General features: G+C 48.1%; 1 protein-coding gene across 1 annotated transcript in view; it reads right to left on the reverse strand.

The window, feature by feature from the left end:
- ST6GAL2 (ST6 beta-galactoside alpha-2,6-sialyltransferase 2) overlaps positions 1-17,408 on the reverse strand; it is a 78,724-nt gene that overhangs the window by 26,943 nt on the left and 34,373 nt on the right. Inside the window, exon 2 of the mRNA XM_035001899.1 lies at positions 5,375-6,376. Within this exon, the coding sequence (XP_034857790.1) occupies positions 5,375-6,320 (946 nt within the window). The 5' untranslated portion in view covers positions 6,321-6,376. The remainder of the gene's footprint in view (positions 1-5,374; positions 6,377-17,408) is intronic.

Here is a 17,408-nt window from a genome sequence, read left to right on the forward strand (position 1 = left end):
ATATCTACCAAATATCCAGGTCTGAATAAAGTATGTCTATCAGTCATTTGTTTCAAGTAAAAATTGCATTTCATGACGCTAGTGCTGCTCAAGACTCCAACCACACAGGGGCTTGTCCACTGTGTTGGTATGCAGAAGTGCGTTTTCACTTTATTGCCCATTTTGTCTTAAAAACACATGTAGTCAAAGATGGATATTAAATAAAACCAACATTCTTTTCATTTTTTTCCTGTTTCATCAAGGACATCCATAAGTGAAACAGGCACTCGATTCTCTTCCTGCTGAGCATGGCCGTGCAAACCAGCAAGACAACTAGTACTGTTGGGTAGGAATGCCTCATTTACACTAACCAGCAGTTTACTCACCTCTGTCTCTGCATCACCAGTGTGAATGTCAAACAGTCCAGAAGATCCCTGTGCATTATTATAAAGAAGTTTTCACCTCATGAGCCCCTGAAAGGGTCTTGGGGACCCCAAATGTGAACCACACACACTATGTGAACTGCTGACCTGGGGCAACCTTCTCCTGAGGCAGTGACAAGAGGCTCCAGACAGTGAGGTGACCCTCAGGAACTAAGATAATCAGGACAACATGAGGATGAGAAGTGTGAGGCCCACACTCCTGAACCACAGTCCTCCCACTAAACCATGCTGCCCTTGGACACAGCCTCTGTCTACAGCGAAGGTGAACAAGCCAAGGCTCCCAAGCAGGGGTGTATTTCAGATTAATTAGGTAGAAATTCCAAATCAACTGTATCGCCCCTGAAAATGTCACAGCTTTGAAATGCCAGAATGCTACACTGAGGTGTGTCAAGCCTTCCAGCAATTGCACAGGGCACAGGGCACAGAAATGGAATCTGGCTTAACTCCTCTGGAAGTGGTGGGAGTCTAAAGAGTTAAAAGGTCAATTTTCGGGGAGGAGGCAGGGAGGTAGAGACAGAGGGAGGCTGCTATGGATGGAGAGTGAACCTCCTCAGAGCTGCCAGTAGGATCAGGATGGGCGGGGGGAGCAGGTGTGGGGGGGGCAAGCCCAGAGTGTGTCTATCATGCAGACATGTTTTGTAAATATCTGCCTCGCTGTGCATCTCCTTGACAATGTGCCTGAAAAACTAAGCTGTCCATTCATATTTACAAAAGGAGGAATGGATCAGACAACAAGCACACGGGGAATAAAGTAAAGCCTCATTTCTGGAGAAGGCATTTCCAGGGTAGAGCCATTTCGTGTTGACCTTGAGAACCAAGCCAGGCTACATGCATTCACTGAAGGAAGATTAAAAACACCCTTTAAGGAGCAGCCAGCCAGGAGGGCACGAGCACTGAGTCACTACCCTGCCTCGGGCACTGGCCCCACGGTTCCCTCCCTCTTTCCTGCGCTCCTCCAGAGCACAAAATCGGAAATGGCAAGGGAGCAAAAGCCTCCAGTCTTTAGGGAGCTGCCTGCCAAACAGATGATTCATCCCTCTCGAGACTCTGCCACCCTGGCCTGTCTCACTTCTCCCTGGGACTGCTGCAATGTGACGGACTTCCTTTGTGCCCTCAGGTCCAGGCTCTGGAACACTCTCTCTCAAATGAAAAGCTGACCCATCACTTCCCTGCTTCAAAGATCTCAATGCCTCTCTCTGCACCACGAGTGCAGGGGTCAGAGTTGGAGTTTCTGGAGAGGGAGAGTGGGGTTTAATGGAGTCCAGGCTCCACCCCCTGTGCCTCTAGGTGCCTCCATAAAACAGGAGTCATCATATCCTTGGCTTGCAACACTGAACACAAGAGCATTTAGAAACAGGACTTGGCTGCAGTAGATGCCCGGTAAGTGGCACCTTTTATTACAATTATTACGTGAAGTCTGATTTCTGAAGAATGATGCACGAGGACATCATGAGCTGCCCGCCTGCCGCTTATCTATTCAGGTCCCTCCCCACTCCCGGCCCCTCGTGCTGCCTGTAGCTCTCACACACCCCCCATCTCCCCTTCCCCTGTGCCCTTCTATGTACCCCCACCTCCCACCCCCAGCGCTCCTTGTGTTGTCTCACCTCCTTGTTATCCTGGCCTTTGGCTTGGATTTCCCTCTTCTGGGCAGTTCTTCTTAACCTCCTCTCCCTACCGGCCATCAGCCCTCACAGTGGGTTAGGGTTCTGTTGTCATTTCTTCCCTGTCAGTCTGCATATCACTCTGTCCTTCTAACCATGGAACTGGAATTGCCCATTAGAGTCATTCTCCCCCCGTAGACTGCAGAGGATCTGAGGTCTAGCTCTGTGTCTTATTCATCTTTGCATCACTAGTAGGCCTAACATAGTATCAGGCTTTGGTGAGTTGGGGAATCAATAAATAATCGATGCTTTTTAAATGACTATATGATCTGCTTTCTTACCTTTTCTTACCCTTTAAGGTATCAGGATATGCTAAACCCCAAGCTCTTACCATCAACTACTATATGCCCCTACACAAAAACAGTTCAGTTTGCTTTTCAGTAACATTCAAAGTGGAGGTGTTTACAACTGCTGCACCGTTTTCAGAAACAGTTATACGGTGTGACTCAAGTCTAATAGGGCCGGGAAAGAGGACTGCACGGCCCGCCTGAGCCACCAGCAAGGGGTGCTAGAGGGCAGCCGATAAGCAAACCTGAGGAGGAACTGGCTCTTCCTCTCAGAGACCCCTGGTGGCGGAGTATTTATGGACAGTACAGCCGGGAGGGGCCTCCTGGCAGGGAGCTAGCCTCCGGTACTTCCCTAGCTTCTTCCTCAGATTTTCATGAGACCATGACCTTTTGTAAGTCCTTTGATCTTCACTTAGCCAATTTCACAAGTAGATTTCTAGGGACCAGGATGATTTCAGCTAACTAGCAGAGCAAGCCCCAATATTCCTAGTTCCCTGAAGGAGTCCACGGCATGAATTTGTTTTTATCAAGAGGGCCATTAACAACTCTGTTAATAAGCACGTATGTATCAGGAGAGTAGGAAGGAGATATGTCAGCACCTGGCAGGCACAAGTGCTGAGATGAAGAGACACTCTAGCTTATAAAAAGGAAAGACTTCTTTGTTTTCTCACATTGAACTATGCTCTAATTATGTATCCTTTAAAAAAAAAATCTTTATTTTAGAGACAGAGAGCACACGAGTGGTGGAAGGGGCAGAGGAAGGGAGAAAAAGAGAATCCTGAAGCCAACTCCTCCCCACTGAGCGTGGAGCCAGGGCGGGCTCGATCCCAGGACCCTGAGGTCATGACCGGAGCTGAAAACAAGAGTTGACTGCTTAACCGACGGAGCCACCCAGGAGCCCCTGATTACGTATCCTTAAGATGGTAGTACAAAATTGGATTCAAAGGAACCAAGGCAAAACAATAAAGAGAATTGCTTAAAATTTCTGAGTGTGTTCTTCAATTATGAGTCTATAACTCTAATCATGAAGCTTCACCTAAGTGCAGACAATATAAATTAAATTTGGATGCTAGAAACTAATAAAGATATAAGTGACATTTCCCGCTCCCTGGAAACGTTAATTCCTGGTTTCTTTCACGCTCTCTTCCAAATTCTGAATAGTTTCCAAGACTCTGGTCAGGGATATTTATGCCAGAACAAAGAGCAAGAGAAATCTCCCTGACGTGCAAGAGTAATCCAAATATGCAACTACTACGCAGAGGTGTTTAAAATAAGGCAAAACAAAACCAGAAGCAAGTTACTGCCTGCTTTAAAGCGTAATACTTAAATTCCTTCTTACGTTATTAATAATGGTCCTCGGAAACGGGGAAGAACTTCACCCCAGGGAGCTTAAAAACACTGTTCTTCCCTAATCAATTGCAGACTGTTCCGCTCCAGCTCTGGCGGCATGTGACGCGTGGACAGTGTTATTACGAGCCCGCTGTAATGTCAGCATGGGGATACTGGGACCCTAGACCTCAAGCCCATACTAGTGCCTACTTTTTTTTTGACTTTTTAAAAATTTCACATTCAGCTTCATTCCCAAGAACATCTGAGAGGAGGTCTGGGTTGTGGAGTTGATTACAATGGCATCACCCCATTTCAAGACGTCTCTGGCTTATCAGCCATTCCTCTGGAACACATAACACTAATGGACCCAAGAAACAATGGTTATTCCTTTCGAACAAGTGGGCAATGCCCCTGACTCTCACTTCCAGGTGAGTTATGAGCTATAACTAACACCATCTACTGTGAGAATGTAGTAGACACAGTTGTTTTACACTGGGACTTGAGGCCAAGGCTGTGTCTGATTCATTTTTCTTTTCTTGGCACCTCGCTAACCGGTGCGAGGTCAGAACTCCTTGTTCCAACCGGAAGGGCTCTCCTCTGAGCCCACAACATCCATTGAGTCCCTGGGCTAACTAAAATTACCATCATTTGTACTTCTCTTTGGAGAACTGTCACTGCAGTAGGGACTAAACACGTGTTTATTAAATGAGTGAATGAGTCTGAAGGGTCAAAATGCTCGCTCAATGGTGTGGCAATGGAATGAGCCTGGGAACAGAGGGATGTCTAAGGCCTTACAGCAAAGACTGAAGTTTCCTGGGGAAGAAGGAATTCTGTTTCCAGTGCAACAGAGAGTCCTGCCTCAATTTTCCACCTGCTGGCCTGCCCTACAGACTTCAGGCTCCAGACTGCAATCTCAACTCTTACCTGAGTTTCCAGCCTACTCATCTGCCCTACAAATCTCAGACTTGCCAGTCCCCACAACTGCAGGAGCAAGTCGTTAAAATAAATCTTTCTCTCTAATTCCCATCAGTTTGTTTCTCTGGAGAGGCCTAATACAGGAACTGTGACCCAGATGTTCTCCTGGGCTCTTGACATGGCTCTGAAGGCAGAGTTCAGAAGGAAAGATAGACGCCGAGGTGTGGTCCTGTGATTTACCATCTTGGAGAAGGGCCCTGTGAAGTGCACTGGCCCTCACCCAAAGGGTGGATTGCGCCAACCGGTGCGAGGTCAGAACTCCTTGTTCCGACCTGAAGGGCTCTCCTCTGAACCCATAACATCCATTGAGTCCCTGGGCTAACTAAAATTACCATCATTTGTACTTCTCTTTGGAGAACTGTCGCTGCCTCTCTGGTCCTCTTGCTCCTCTCCCATGATCCTACCACGTATGGGTTCATCAGGCCTCTGTGGGCGAGGTTGGGAGCCTATCCACGTAGAACATAGGGTCTGCAGGAGACGAATTCTGAGCAGCGCCGGCCTCCCACTCTAACACCCAGCTGGAAGGGGAAACACCTCTGCTCTAATCTCCACTCCCCCCGCCCAAAAAAAAGACCTCCGCTGGCACCTCCAACAGGCTCATTCTGCCCCAGGGAGACTCCCCGGCTGGCGTCCGAAACCTCGGGCGCTGAGCCCGACCGGCGCAGCCACCAGCCCGCGTGCGCACGGTGGCGAGACCCACCTATCTCCTCGCCCAGGGAGGAGTTGAGGATGGCGCCGGCCGACATGACCACGGCGCAGCTCCGGAGGCCGCGCGGGTGCAGCTGGCTCAGCGGCACGGCGGGAACCAGCTTCTGCCAGCCGAGCGCCGAGAAGGGCGCCTCCTTGCCGTCCAGCGTGCGCACCCGCACCCGGCTCCGCAGCGCGCACAGCAGCTCGGCGCGGCTCAGCCCCGCCGCCCGCCGCCCGCGGAAGCGCACGCCGTGCTTGTTGGCGCTCAGATAGTCCTGCATGGCCTTCTGCAGCCGCGGGTTGAGCATCTTGGACGAGACGTTTCCCTTCCAGAGCCGGTGGAGGAAGGCCCTGGACATGGACGAGTACAGCCTGTCCCCGTCGTCGCCGTCCTCCAGCACCAGGCTCCCGCCGGCTTTCCGCTGCCTCTTCCCCGCCCGCCTTCTCTGCGCCTGGCGGGCTGGTGCAGCCCCCTCTGACCGGCCTTGGTCCCGGGGGGAGAGGGCTCCCGGCGTGCCCTGAGTGTGGCTCTGCAACCCTGGCTGACCCGCGGCAAAAAAGTAGTCGTCGTCCTCCGGGTAGAAAGCACTTTGCGATTTCCTCCCGATCGGGGATGAAAAGAACTCTTCGTCACTTTCAAACCCATCCTGCACCTGGGCCCACTGCGACAGGTCGCCCGGCGCCCTGTGGAAGGGGCCCGACGGGCGTCCGTCCAGCAGGCCCTTGTGTGCACCCACGCTCTGGAGCAAGGAGGGCTCCTGCGCGGCGCCCATGATGGCCCTCTGCTTCCCCTGCATGGGCAGGAGCCTCCTGGTCTCCAGGAAGGAGAAGGAGCTGGGTGCAGGCTCAGCTGGGTTGCTGTCGGTGAAGTAAATGAACATCACCACGAAGAGGAGCCCCCAAGCGAATATCCCGCAAAGCATTCGTTGTCTCCATTGCTTCAAGTGTGGTTTCATGGCAGGTCCCTGGGGTCAGCACCTTGTGTCCTAAAGCGGTGGGAGTCCGAATGAACCTGAAAAACAGCCAGGTCTACAGTTAGCCACCTGAAGTCACCTGCTCCGATGGTGCGGGCGCTGGGGACAGTCTGGCCTGAGCAGAGCTTCTGCGGGGGAGGGTTAAAAGGGGCATCAGAAACCAGGATCATCTGAGAATTTTGACTAAATTCAAGTGTCACATCCCCTCCCACCCCCCTTCCCCAGACCGGACCTCTCTGCAAGAGGAGGGGTCCCACGGAGAGTCTTGGGAGAGAGGTGGAGGAGTGGCTGTATATTTGGAAAACCTCTGGAGGTATAACCACCTCCCCACCCTGACAGCTGCTTAATTGGGGCCCATCCCAACAACCTCTCTCTGCAATTGCCTTTATAGAATTCCATTTGGTAAAACAAGGCAGCTGAATTAAGAAGTAGAGTTGGCCCTCTCTTCCCTGCTTTATCAGAACGCCAAAGGTTCAGTTTCTAAGGGCTGACAACCACATCAGATTCTTCATGGTCTCCCCCAGGCCCTGGAGGCTGCCAGGAACATACCAGAAGACCACCTATGATCCTGAATAAGCAATGCTTCAGAGACTGTGGCCGTGGGCCAGTGTTATACCAGAGTGCCTGTGGACTTCAAAACTACACTCAGATAAATGCCCTCCTACTTCATCCCCATCATGAGTCTCTGATGGAATAGGAGGGAAGTATGTTAACATTTCAAATAAAGGAGGAGATGAGGAGAGAGCTTGCTGTTTCTAGATGAGCCTCCAACAGGGAAAGGATGACAATGGAGGCGGAGATGAAAAGTATAAGATAAAATGTAAGACAGAAGGAACCTCTCCTTCATACACTACTGCAACCCATGTTTATTGCTACATTGCTGTGTGGGATAAGACAGTAATAAGAAATGTACCTAAACTTCAGGAATGTAAGCAAAGCCCCCCAAAGAGGAAAAATATAAGGCATGTGTAATAATACTGGAGCTTACTGGAGCCTAACAATGAGCACAGGGCCCAACGCAGGCAGACACTGAATAAATACTGGCTAAAAGAATGACATGAGCCTCTGTGTGTGTGTGTGTGTGTGTGTGTGTGTGTTGGGGGCTGGAGGCTGTGTGTTTGGGTGATGGGATTGGAAGTAGGGAAAACTTAACTGAACAGTGATGCCATTCCAGCCATGGGAGACCTCACAGACCTATCTGGATGTCAGAGCCACAGGTTCTGTGAGAAATGGGGAGGAGTGAAGTTTTCTGAGCAAGGGCATACCGTGCTGGTTGCATGGACTTTCAGATTTCTGTGTAGCAGGTAAGGGGGACAGGGAGGAGTGTAGGGAGGCAACACAGGGCTCAAGGGGGTCATTAGCAGAAATCAGACACTCAAAGTAGATGGGGAGGAACTCAGAGGGGTACTCCTTCCTTAGCATAGGCTGATGGATGCTACTAAAACTCAAAGGCATGTGAGGTGTGACCAAAATCCAACAGCTGGGGTTTGCACTCAGGTAACTCCTATCAAAGTGAGTGATACCGACATAAACCTAGTTACCGTGGAAGCTACACACTGTCTTTGGTGGTTAAAAAGATACGCCAGTGTAAGAAAACCACATTTGCTTTGTGGCTCTGTAGCCGATTAAATATGGACACAGATTCGTTGACTCTCTTCCCATTGAGAGGTGGGGTCTACGGCTCCTGTCCTTGCATTTTGGGGAAGACTCTGTAACTGCTCTGATCAGTTACTGGGCTCAGGTCCAGCAGCTTCCACTGCCTGCTTCTTAAAATGCTCATTCACAGGGGGAAGCTAGCCACCAACAAAGACATCTCTCTGACCTGAGTCCACCATGCAGCCAGGAAACCCAAGCTCGCCATGTGGAAAGGCCACATGGACTGAGCGATGCCCAGACGCACCGAGCTGTTCCAGCTGTCCAGCCCCCGCACCAAACGTGAAGAGTGAAGACGCCCTGTTGCATGTCTAGGCGAGTTGAGCTTTCAGATGACCTAGCCCTGGCCAACCTCTGACTGCAACTGCAGGGAAGACCCCCAGTGAGAACCCGGCCGAGCCCAGTCTGCCCACAGAACCAGAGTGATACTGATAGATGGTGGCTCTAAGCCGCTAGGTTTTGAGGCGATTTGTTATTACATCAGCATAGACCACTGTGACAGGCGCTAACAGAAATGTGAAATGAGAAGTGCCCCAGATGCTTCCAACACTGGGGCATCCTTGAAATGAGAGTCTAGCTTCTCAGAGACGATTTGAAAAGCTATATTCAATTACATGTATAAGTTGTGGCTTTTAAAAAGTGTTTGCGGGGCGCCTGGGTGGCTCAGTTGGTTAAGCAACTGCTTTCGGCTCAGGTCACGATCCTGGAGTCCCGGGATCGAGTCCCGCATTGGGCTCCCTGCTCTGCAGGGAGTCTGCTTCTCCCTCTGACCCTCCTCCCTCTCATGCTCTCTCTATCTCATTCTCTCTCTCAAATAAATAAATAAAATCTTAAAAAAAAAATAAAATAAAAAGTGTTTGCTTTCCCTTGTATTTGCATAAAGGCAAGGCCGTCAGTTTCATTTACAGTCAAAAATCAAACACACATGTACGGAACATGCATTCACCAAGCCAGACATGCTGATGCCAAGAAATTTACATAGAGGAAACAATGCCAGCAGTTAACCTATGTGCCACACCCCATGCTTAGCACTCTTCCTCCAGTACCTCATTTGCTCCTCCCAGCATCTAGCGAGGTGGGAAATACTGCTATCTCCATTTTGTAAATGAGGAAACAAAAGCTCAGAGAGATTGAGTAACTTGCCCAAAACCACAGAGGTAGCCAGCCGTCGGCTTGACTCCAGCCCTCACACTTTTAACACTAAGTTCTGACTCCATTTGATCATACCAACGGAAGCTACAAATAAGGCTCCTTAAACTATCTGTGGGGAAGGATCATTTTTACCCCTCCAAACTGTCACAATCTGATACTTTTATATTTCCATTCCTGAATGTCTTGGCAAGGCCCGATTGCTGTAAGAGATGCTAAATGCTTACTACCAAGTTCCGTACACATCTCATCAGGAGCTGGTAATGAACAGTTTGCAGACGTGCACAGTCTTGGGACCACACTTTGAGGAAGAATCCACTAAATGATCTTTCTAAACCTGTCCCACCCCGGAGCGCATGCTTCAAACTGTAACACCTAACCTGAAGATCTAGAAGCTGTTTCCAGGATTTCTACATTTCTATTAGAAATCAGAAAATCACCCTCAATGACAGTTATTCTGTCTTCACCCCAACTGAGCACACAGTACAACTCCGACGCTAACCTCTGGAGTTAGCACCGGTCCACGAGTTAAGGACTCAGTCCCAAAAGACTGCCTGTGCTTCAGACCGCAGCCTTAAGTGGGAACCCCAGGCCACCTGTGCATAATTATGAGCGCTTGGCCAGCAATCTGGGAGGTTCCCATGACACCCCTCAGGTTCCATAATTAGCTGGAATGAACTCAGAAAGGCCCTATACTAATGGCTACAGGGTTTTTTGTAAGGTATACACGTAGTTCGAGGTCTTGGGGGGTGGGTCCCAAACAGATTCTCTCCCCTCTGTCTGCGGTGTTGGAGAACATCACCTTCTCCCAACGTCACTGTGCTCATTAACCATGAAGCTCCACCAAGCCCTGGCATCCAGAGATTTTCCTGGGGTTTCATTTGCTAGGCATGCCTGATTGAATCACTGATTTAAGCATGTGATGGAATTCAGTCCCCAGTCTGCTTTCTGCCCCCAGAGGTCAGGCTGGCCCAAGGTCTTGCTGGTGACCAGCCCCCATCCTGAAGCTATGCAGGGACCCACTTTGACTGTAAAGAGTCACCTCATGAACATAACAAAGACACTCCTGTCACTCAGGAAATTGCCAGGGTTTTAGAAGCCCCATGCCAGGAACCAAGGAAAAAGACCAGACAAATTATTATACCACAATAAGGCTGTAGCTGCTAATTTAAAATGCAGTCTTTTTGCTTCTGGCTGGAAATCCTCATTACTTGGTTGTCCCATACTGAACAACAGCTCTGGGCGCTTACTTGGTGGATTATTAAAGAATGGGGAGTGGAGGTTCTTTGTTCAGCATTTGCTTGAGAGACTATTTTTAAAACACAGAGTCAGAAGGGGAGGGGTGTGCACAGGATTACTGTGGGGGAAATGATGAAGAGGAAGCCTTGATCCTTTGGGGAGGACCTAGAAACCTCTGGGCCTGGGGTTCAGAGCTGAGGGTCCTGCCTCCCCTCCCCCCATGCCAGATGACAGATGACCCTTAGCTGCTTCGGAACTTCAGAGTGGGAGTATCAGACATACAGACTTCATTATACAGAAACGCCCAGTTCCCAACTGAAGCAAGCGAAGACTTTTTTTTTCTCTGTGGGGAAATGACAGACATGGAAGGGAGGGAGAGCAGGTCTCGAGAAAAGAAGAGCCTAAAAGGGAAAAGCAGGAGAGAAGGAGCTGTGGTGGGGCCAGGAGCCTGAGGCAGATTTTGTTCTCTCTGCCCACTTTTTTGGGAAGTAGAAGGGTGGGATTTGTGAAGCTCTCTGAGCACCGTGAAAGCACTAGGGATCCCAATGCAATAAGGAGGATTTTTCACTAGGTAAGATTTTGTGGCTTTTGATGCACAGTAATAATAGAAAGGAGTGGGATCACTGTCTCAACTCATGATTAGGCTGAACTTTTAATAATCCAAAAGCCTTCCCCGCAACCTCTGTCACGGCAAACCTTCTGCTGCCAATTAAGGGAACATTCTCCAAAATGATTAAATCGCAAGGCAAGAGCAAATCCTCTGCCAGCAAAATGCTACAGAAATCATTTTACGTATCACGGGTGCGGTCATCAGCATCTTTATAAAAATCCAGGTGAGAGAGAGATGGAGGATATCGTCAATGCTATATCCATTGGTCATTCTTGTCCTTAAAAGGACCATACAGCCTAATAGGAAGAAAGGTTCAGCTAAGCAACAGAAAAAGGAAAAACAAAAAACCATATTTTTTCCCCTCTAATGTGATATATCTGAAATATTATAATGATATAGCTTAAGCAAAGTAATGTATACTCATTGCTCTATTGTATCATTAGCTGGTGTGATATAAATTGCATCAGGGAGACATAAGAGGTGCATCAGGCGAATCATCTGTCCCCAGGTGCCAATGACAGAGTGTTCCCGGATCTCATGCTCACATGTGCTTCGTTGGGGCTAGTTTAAGTGACTGAGGCGGTTGAGTTCCTGCCAGTTTTCCCCTGGGAAGAGAACTGGCAGGATAAGAAGCACAGTCTGTGTGCTGTGGCCTTCTCTTCTCTCCATAGCAATGCTAACATTACCTGGCCACGCGCTGAGGTTTGCATTCCAAGTAGATGGGTGTTCTCTGCCCACTTGAACGACTGTTTGTCCATCCCCACTTTTCTTCCATTTTCTGTGGCCTTTCTAGACAAGCCTCTAGGAAACCTGTATGGGAACACTAAAGCAATGATCCCAGACACAATGAAAAAATGACCCACGGCCCGAAATTATTTTGATTGTCCCACTTGCTCAGGAATTTCGGTGCCTCTTAGGCACTCATTCTCAAAGAAATGAGTCACTTTTCTGCATGGATGTCCAAAATAATACAAAAGTGTTAATTCTCCTTGAAATCGTTCAGAGAGACATCACATTTTCCAAAAGGTACCATTCATTACAAGTAGTCAGATGAAATTAGGGAAGGGCAAGCCACAGATGAACCTGATGACAATGCAGCGAAGGGTTAATACGGCCAGCGTCTCATTTTGTTCAAGGGTAAAGAGAAGTTAATTCTGGCCTTTGCCACTTGAACGATGTCCCTCTAATGCCCGGAGGTTGACAGGCTGGCTCACCGGTTTTCCTGAATGGAGAGTATTTTTTTAATCCACTTTGATGGATGTGTGTGTTACAGCCACCATCTGGCCGGGTTTTCTGTTGCTCTGAGAAACACTCGTGTCTGTTCTTGGTGTAGAAGTTGTCTAAAGGATCTTAAACCTAAGTATTTACGTTAACATTGATATAATAAAGAAGATTTAGTCTGTGAGCTATAGTGAGACACTCATGTGTCTTAATAGCCTTCAGGAGTCATTTTCTTCCCAGATTCATTTTCCTAAAATTAGCTCTTGTCACACACCCAAGAAAACATCAAGGCTGCAGAAGAGGGGAGGTACCACCCCCAGCTGGAATGCCTCTACTCTTCACAGCCCCATCGGCTCCTTTCACAAATAATCCCTTTTCTTTCCTTTTCTCATTTTCTGTAAATGTGAGCAAGCCTCCAGACTGCCGCATGCAGGATGCCGGGGGCGGGGGGGGGGGGGGGGGGGGGGGGGGGGCCCTCTCTAATTCTTTCCCGCTCAGATCTCAGCCCATTCTTAAGCTAATGTCCAGAAGAACAGAAAGAAGAAGGTCAGCCCGGTCAGTAGGGCCGGGTGGCGGGAGGGCTGCCCGCCTTCTAATGGGTCCTGGCGGAGCGGCAGCTTCATTGTCCTACGAGGGCGGCCCGGCTGGCCCGTTGTGAGCCCCGAGGGCGAGGCGGCTCGGCTCAGGCCATGTCTCCTTGGGACCAGGAGCCGCCGGGCTCCATCATGGAGGTGGCCATCCCCTGTGTGAGGAAGGACACTGTTCCATGAGGGCTGGCCAACTCGAATGAGCTTGCTTGGCAACGGCCTGAGTTTAAAACCCCAGTGCCACAGCTTCGGGTTGATGCAAAACTTAGACGCTTGAATAATCTCAGTGGGGAACAGTGGGGACTACTTGAGGGTGGGACCACATCACATTCAGTCTCGTACTCCCAGCGAACAGTGTAGGTGGTCCCATGGAAGGTTCCTGATGAATATTTTAAATCAATGAAACTTGAATGACTACAATTCATAAAACAAAATAGACTGACCGGCTGGGGCTCCTGGCTGGGGTCAAAGGGAGGGGATGCACTGCTTGCGGGCCTTCCCAGGCCAGCAGGAGTGTGCGGGGGGCATCCTGCACATGTAACCTGTTGCCATATGGTTAGGTTAGCATGATGAACACCAGTCAGGAGTGGTCGGGGAGATGGAATGAACCAGCAGCAGTGGTAGCAGATGCCACCATTTATCAGATGCCTACCATGGGCCAGGCACTACACCAAGCCCCTCATCTGCACTGGCTCATTTTAATTCTTCGTTCCCAGTGTAATCTTTACATCAAACACCATAGTAAACATTATTATTCTCATTCAGTACATGGAGAAACTGAAGCTCTAAGTGGTCCGCTTCATGTACATTGTTCCAAAACCCCTGTCTTTCTGCACTAACTAGATCACAAAACCAGGGGATGCTGCACCATGCTTGAAATTTTAATGAGATATTTTCCTCTCTGCCACAAAGTACTTTGCCAAATTTCAGGCTAGCTCCCGACACTGACTGGGCCGTGTGATCCCCTAACATCCCGTTTTCCCTAACATGTTTTTGTCTGCTGGAGAAACTGGTCTTCCTAGTCAGGCCTTGGAATCCACACCTCCCCAGAATCCACCTGCTCGGCAATCATCGGAGACAGCTTAGCCTCGGCCTGCCAACTGAGTGGATTTTGCCCAGTCAGAACGGGATCCCAATTCATTAACATTTCCAGGGAGGCTACAGGTGTGAAGGTCCAAGAGTCTCAAGGAATTTGTTATATAGGTAGGAAGACCACAATTCTGACTGCTTGGTTCTCTGTCCCAGGATAGGTGGGTGTACAGAGGAACGATACACATTAAAGTAATCGTGGGTTACTTTAAAGTGGCGGCGGGGGGCGGGGGAGACGAGGGTTGGACACTGAGGCCCACATTGGTATGGAAGGGAGTTAGTCATTTCTAGCCAGTGGAACAACTGGGCTAAGTGTGCCTGGGGTGGGAATTTGCATGCTGCAAAGACAGGTGACAAGGAATGGAGGGCTCAGGCTGGACAAGGAGGGCCAATCTTAGGAAGACTATGGTATTCTCTTTCTGGGCGCATAATTGCAGCAATAGAGATTTTTCCTCAAGCGGCAGGGCCGATGGGAAATAGTTTAAAAGGCAAGGACTCACATATGTGAGCCACTCTGGGCAGCTTTTAGCTTTCAGAACTTTCTGCAATGAGGTGCCAGGTGCTGTTGGGGCAGAGGGAGGTGGACATGATTCCAGACGTCTATTACTGGTTGTACAGACAACACAAGCTGCCGACTAGCTAGGTCTGCTGGCTTCCTGAAACAGCATTCATCTGCTTTGGACACAGCGGCCTGTTTGTTTTACGATAATTAACATTCAAATATTTACACTTTACACCAATAATATGCCAAGGCTCATGACTGAAGCTGTAAATTAGCTTCAGCCGCGATGTTTAATAGTCAAGAAGATGAAATGTTGCCTACCTGCCACTGAGATTTGAAAGTTCTACTCTGTTCCTGCAAACATAAGTGGGCTTCTGGATAAAAGGCTCATTTTAATTCTTCATTCCCAGTGTAATCTTTACATCCAATACCATAGTAAATACTATTATTCTTATTCGGTACATGGAGAAACTGAAGCTCTAAGTGGTCCGCTTCATGTACATTGTTCCAAAACCCTTGTCTTTCTGCACTAACTAGATCACAGTTAGTGATCAGCAAGTGGCTCTTACAGGGAGGCCTCTGTACCAGATGGAGCCACTCCACCCCAGCCCGAGAGGGGTCCAGAGCATCAGTGGGGGCTGGCAGGGACACATGTGTGATGGCAAGGGAGTGCCGGCACCATTCGGGGGACAAGTCAGAGCCACCTTCCGTGGCCTACCCAGTGTTGCAGAGTGATAGTGATGACATTACCTATGAGGAAGAAAGGCAATGTATGGTTAACCGGGAAGCCCTGTGGTCAGACAGCCTGTTCAGAGCTCGCCAGCTGTGTTGTCCTGGATAAATCCTTTGAGCCTCAGTTTCTTTATCCAGTGTGAGTCATAACACTGCCGAGATCCTCACGGCTCTGTGAAATGAATGAGTAAGGCACCGCATGTGACGTGACTGGCCCAGTGCCTGGCCCAAAGTGAAAGCTACATTTTAAATGTATTTAAAAATACAATTTTTTAATCCCAGTTTTGAGAGTCTGTAAAAGTAAAAAGGTGGTGTAACCAGCATGGATTTCGCTGTATGAGTATTGGCCCCATGTATATACACTTGAAGGTTCACCAGTAGGCATCCCTCTCTTTATATGGTCCCAAATGGATGTGCCCTTGTTTAGATAAACCCTAGCACCTGACTCAAGCTAGTAAGTGTGGAATAAACCCCGCTTCAGTAATGGTCTCTCTCTGGTGTCGCAGTCACAAAAAGCAGAACCTGTCAGGAACTGGATGCCTGAGAAGTATCTTCTAATGGTTCATCGTGTTACTTTATTTTATGTTGCTATAATTCAACAAATATTTATTAGACCTAATGTCAGGCTGACTATATATCCTATGATACTTTACCCTCGGGGGAACTGAATGAAGTTCTTGGGGAAATTAAGATTTGAATTCCTGAACACCAAGAGTGAACGATTGAAAAGCATGGGGTAGATTCAAAGTCCAACATGTCTCTTCAGTCCAGACAATGGGGCTCTCACAAGAGCCCAGGAAGAAAGAGCGCTTAGAAGAACCCCCTTTCAGAAAACTTCAAAGGCCCTGCGGGCCACTTGTTTCACCCATCAAGGGAAAGAAAGTGTTTTCTGTGGCAAGAGCCACATCTTAACAAATCACAGAAATAAAAAAGGCTAACTGCTTTAGATCTATCTCCATAGATCCGCACCAGTAGATCTCAAGTGGAAAGCTGGGGGAAAAAACAGAAGCTGCAGAAGCAAACTCACAAGAGTTGTACCATTTATGTAAGATTTTAAAAGGCCAGTACAAACCTCAGCTAGTAGCTACCTCTGAGGAAGAAGGACTGAGACTTGGATGAGTGGAAGGGACAGAGGACACTCGCATCATTGCTCAAAAATGTCCTTTCTTATTTTTTTTTAGTATATATATATATTTTTTTAATTTTTATTATGTTATGTTAATCACCATACATACATCATTGGTTTTTGATGTAGTGTTCCATGATTCATTGTTTGCGTATAACACCCAGTGCTCCATGCAGAACATGCCCTCCTTAATACCCACCACCGGGCTAACCCATCCCCCCACACCCTCCCCTCTGGAACCTTCAGTTTGTTTTTTAAAAATGTCCTTTCTTATAAAGAAAAGATCCAAAGTAGCAAGGCAGAATATTAATAGATTCTAAATCTGAGTATATAAACTCACTTCTTATGTATTCTCTGTGTTTTTAAAAGATTTTATTTATTTGAGAGAGAGAGAGAGAAAGAGAGAGAGCGTACACGGGGGGTGGGGAGGGGCAGACAGAGAGGGAGAGGCAGAGAATCTCCAGCAGACTCCACACCTAGTGCAGAGGCCAACATGGGGCTCGAGCTCACATCCCTGAGATCATGACCTGAAATCAAGAGTCAGATGCTTAACCAACTGGGCCACCCAGGTGCCCCTGTGTTCTCTCTCTCTCTCTCTGAACAGATTTAAACATAACAATTTTACATACAACAAAAGTTGAAAAATAAAAGTTGTTATAAGACTTGGAAAAATAAGAAAGAGAAATCATTAATTGTGTTTATATTACATCTCTATTTCCTAATCTCTTTGGCCAATAATTCCTGCTTACTTTCTTAGCACAAAATATAAATCTAACATTTAGATTCTACACTGGATTCCAGCTTGGTTAAGACTCTCATGTGACACCATCATCAATCCAGAAAAGAATAACTTATAGCTATACTGATTTATGAAAGCACAGAAACGCACTGAGATTCTGGCCCTCACTCTATGCGATTTGGGCAAGTTACTTTGCATTTTGGATCATCAGCTTCATCATATGAAGATGAAAATAACCCCAACTTTAACAGGTTGATACAGAATAACATATTTTAATGAGAAAAGGCAAATAAAGTTTCTATTATTGCTACCGTAAGTAGTATCTAAAAATAGCTATTGCATGTGGCCCCAGGCTCTGTGTTAAGCACTGATGGGTGCTATCTTGTTTACTCCTAACTACCCGGGAAGATGGAGTCTCTCTGA

Source organism: Mirounga leonina, unplaced genomic scaffold, assembly GCF_011800145.1.
Source record: "Mirounga leonina isolate KUSES-001 unplaced genomic scaffold, KU_Mleo_1.0 Mir_125, whole genome shotgun sequence".
NCBI lineage: Eukaryota > Metazoa > Chordata > Mammalia > Carnivora > Phocidae > Mirounga > Mirounga leonina.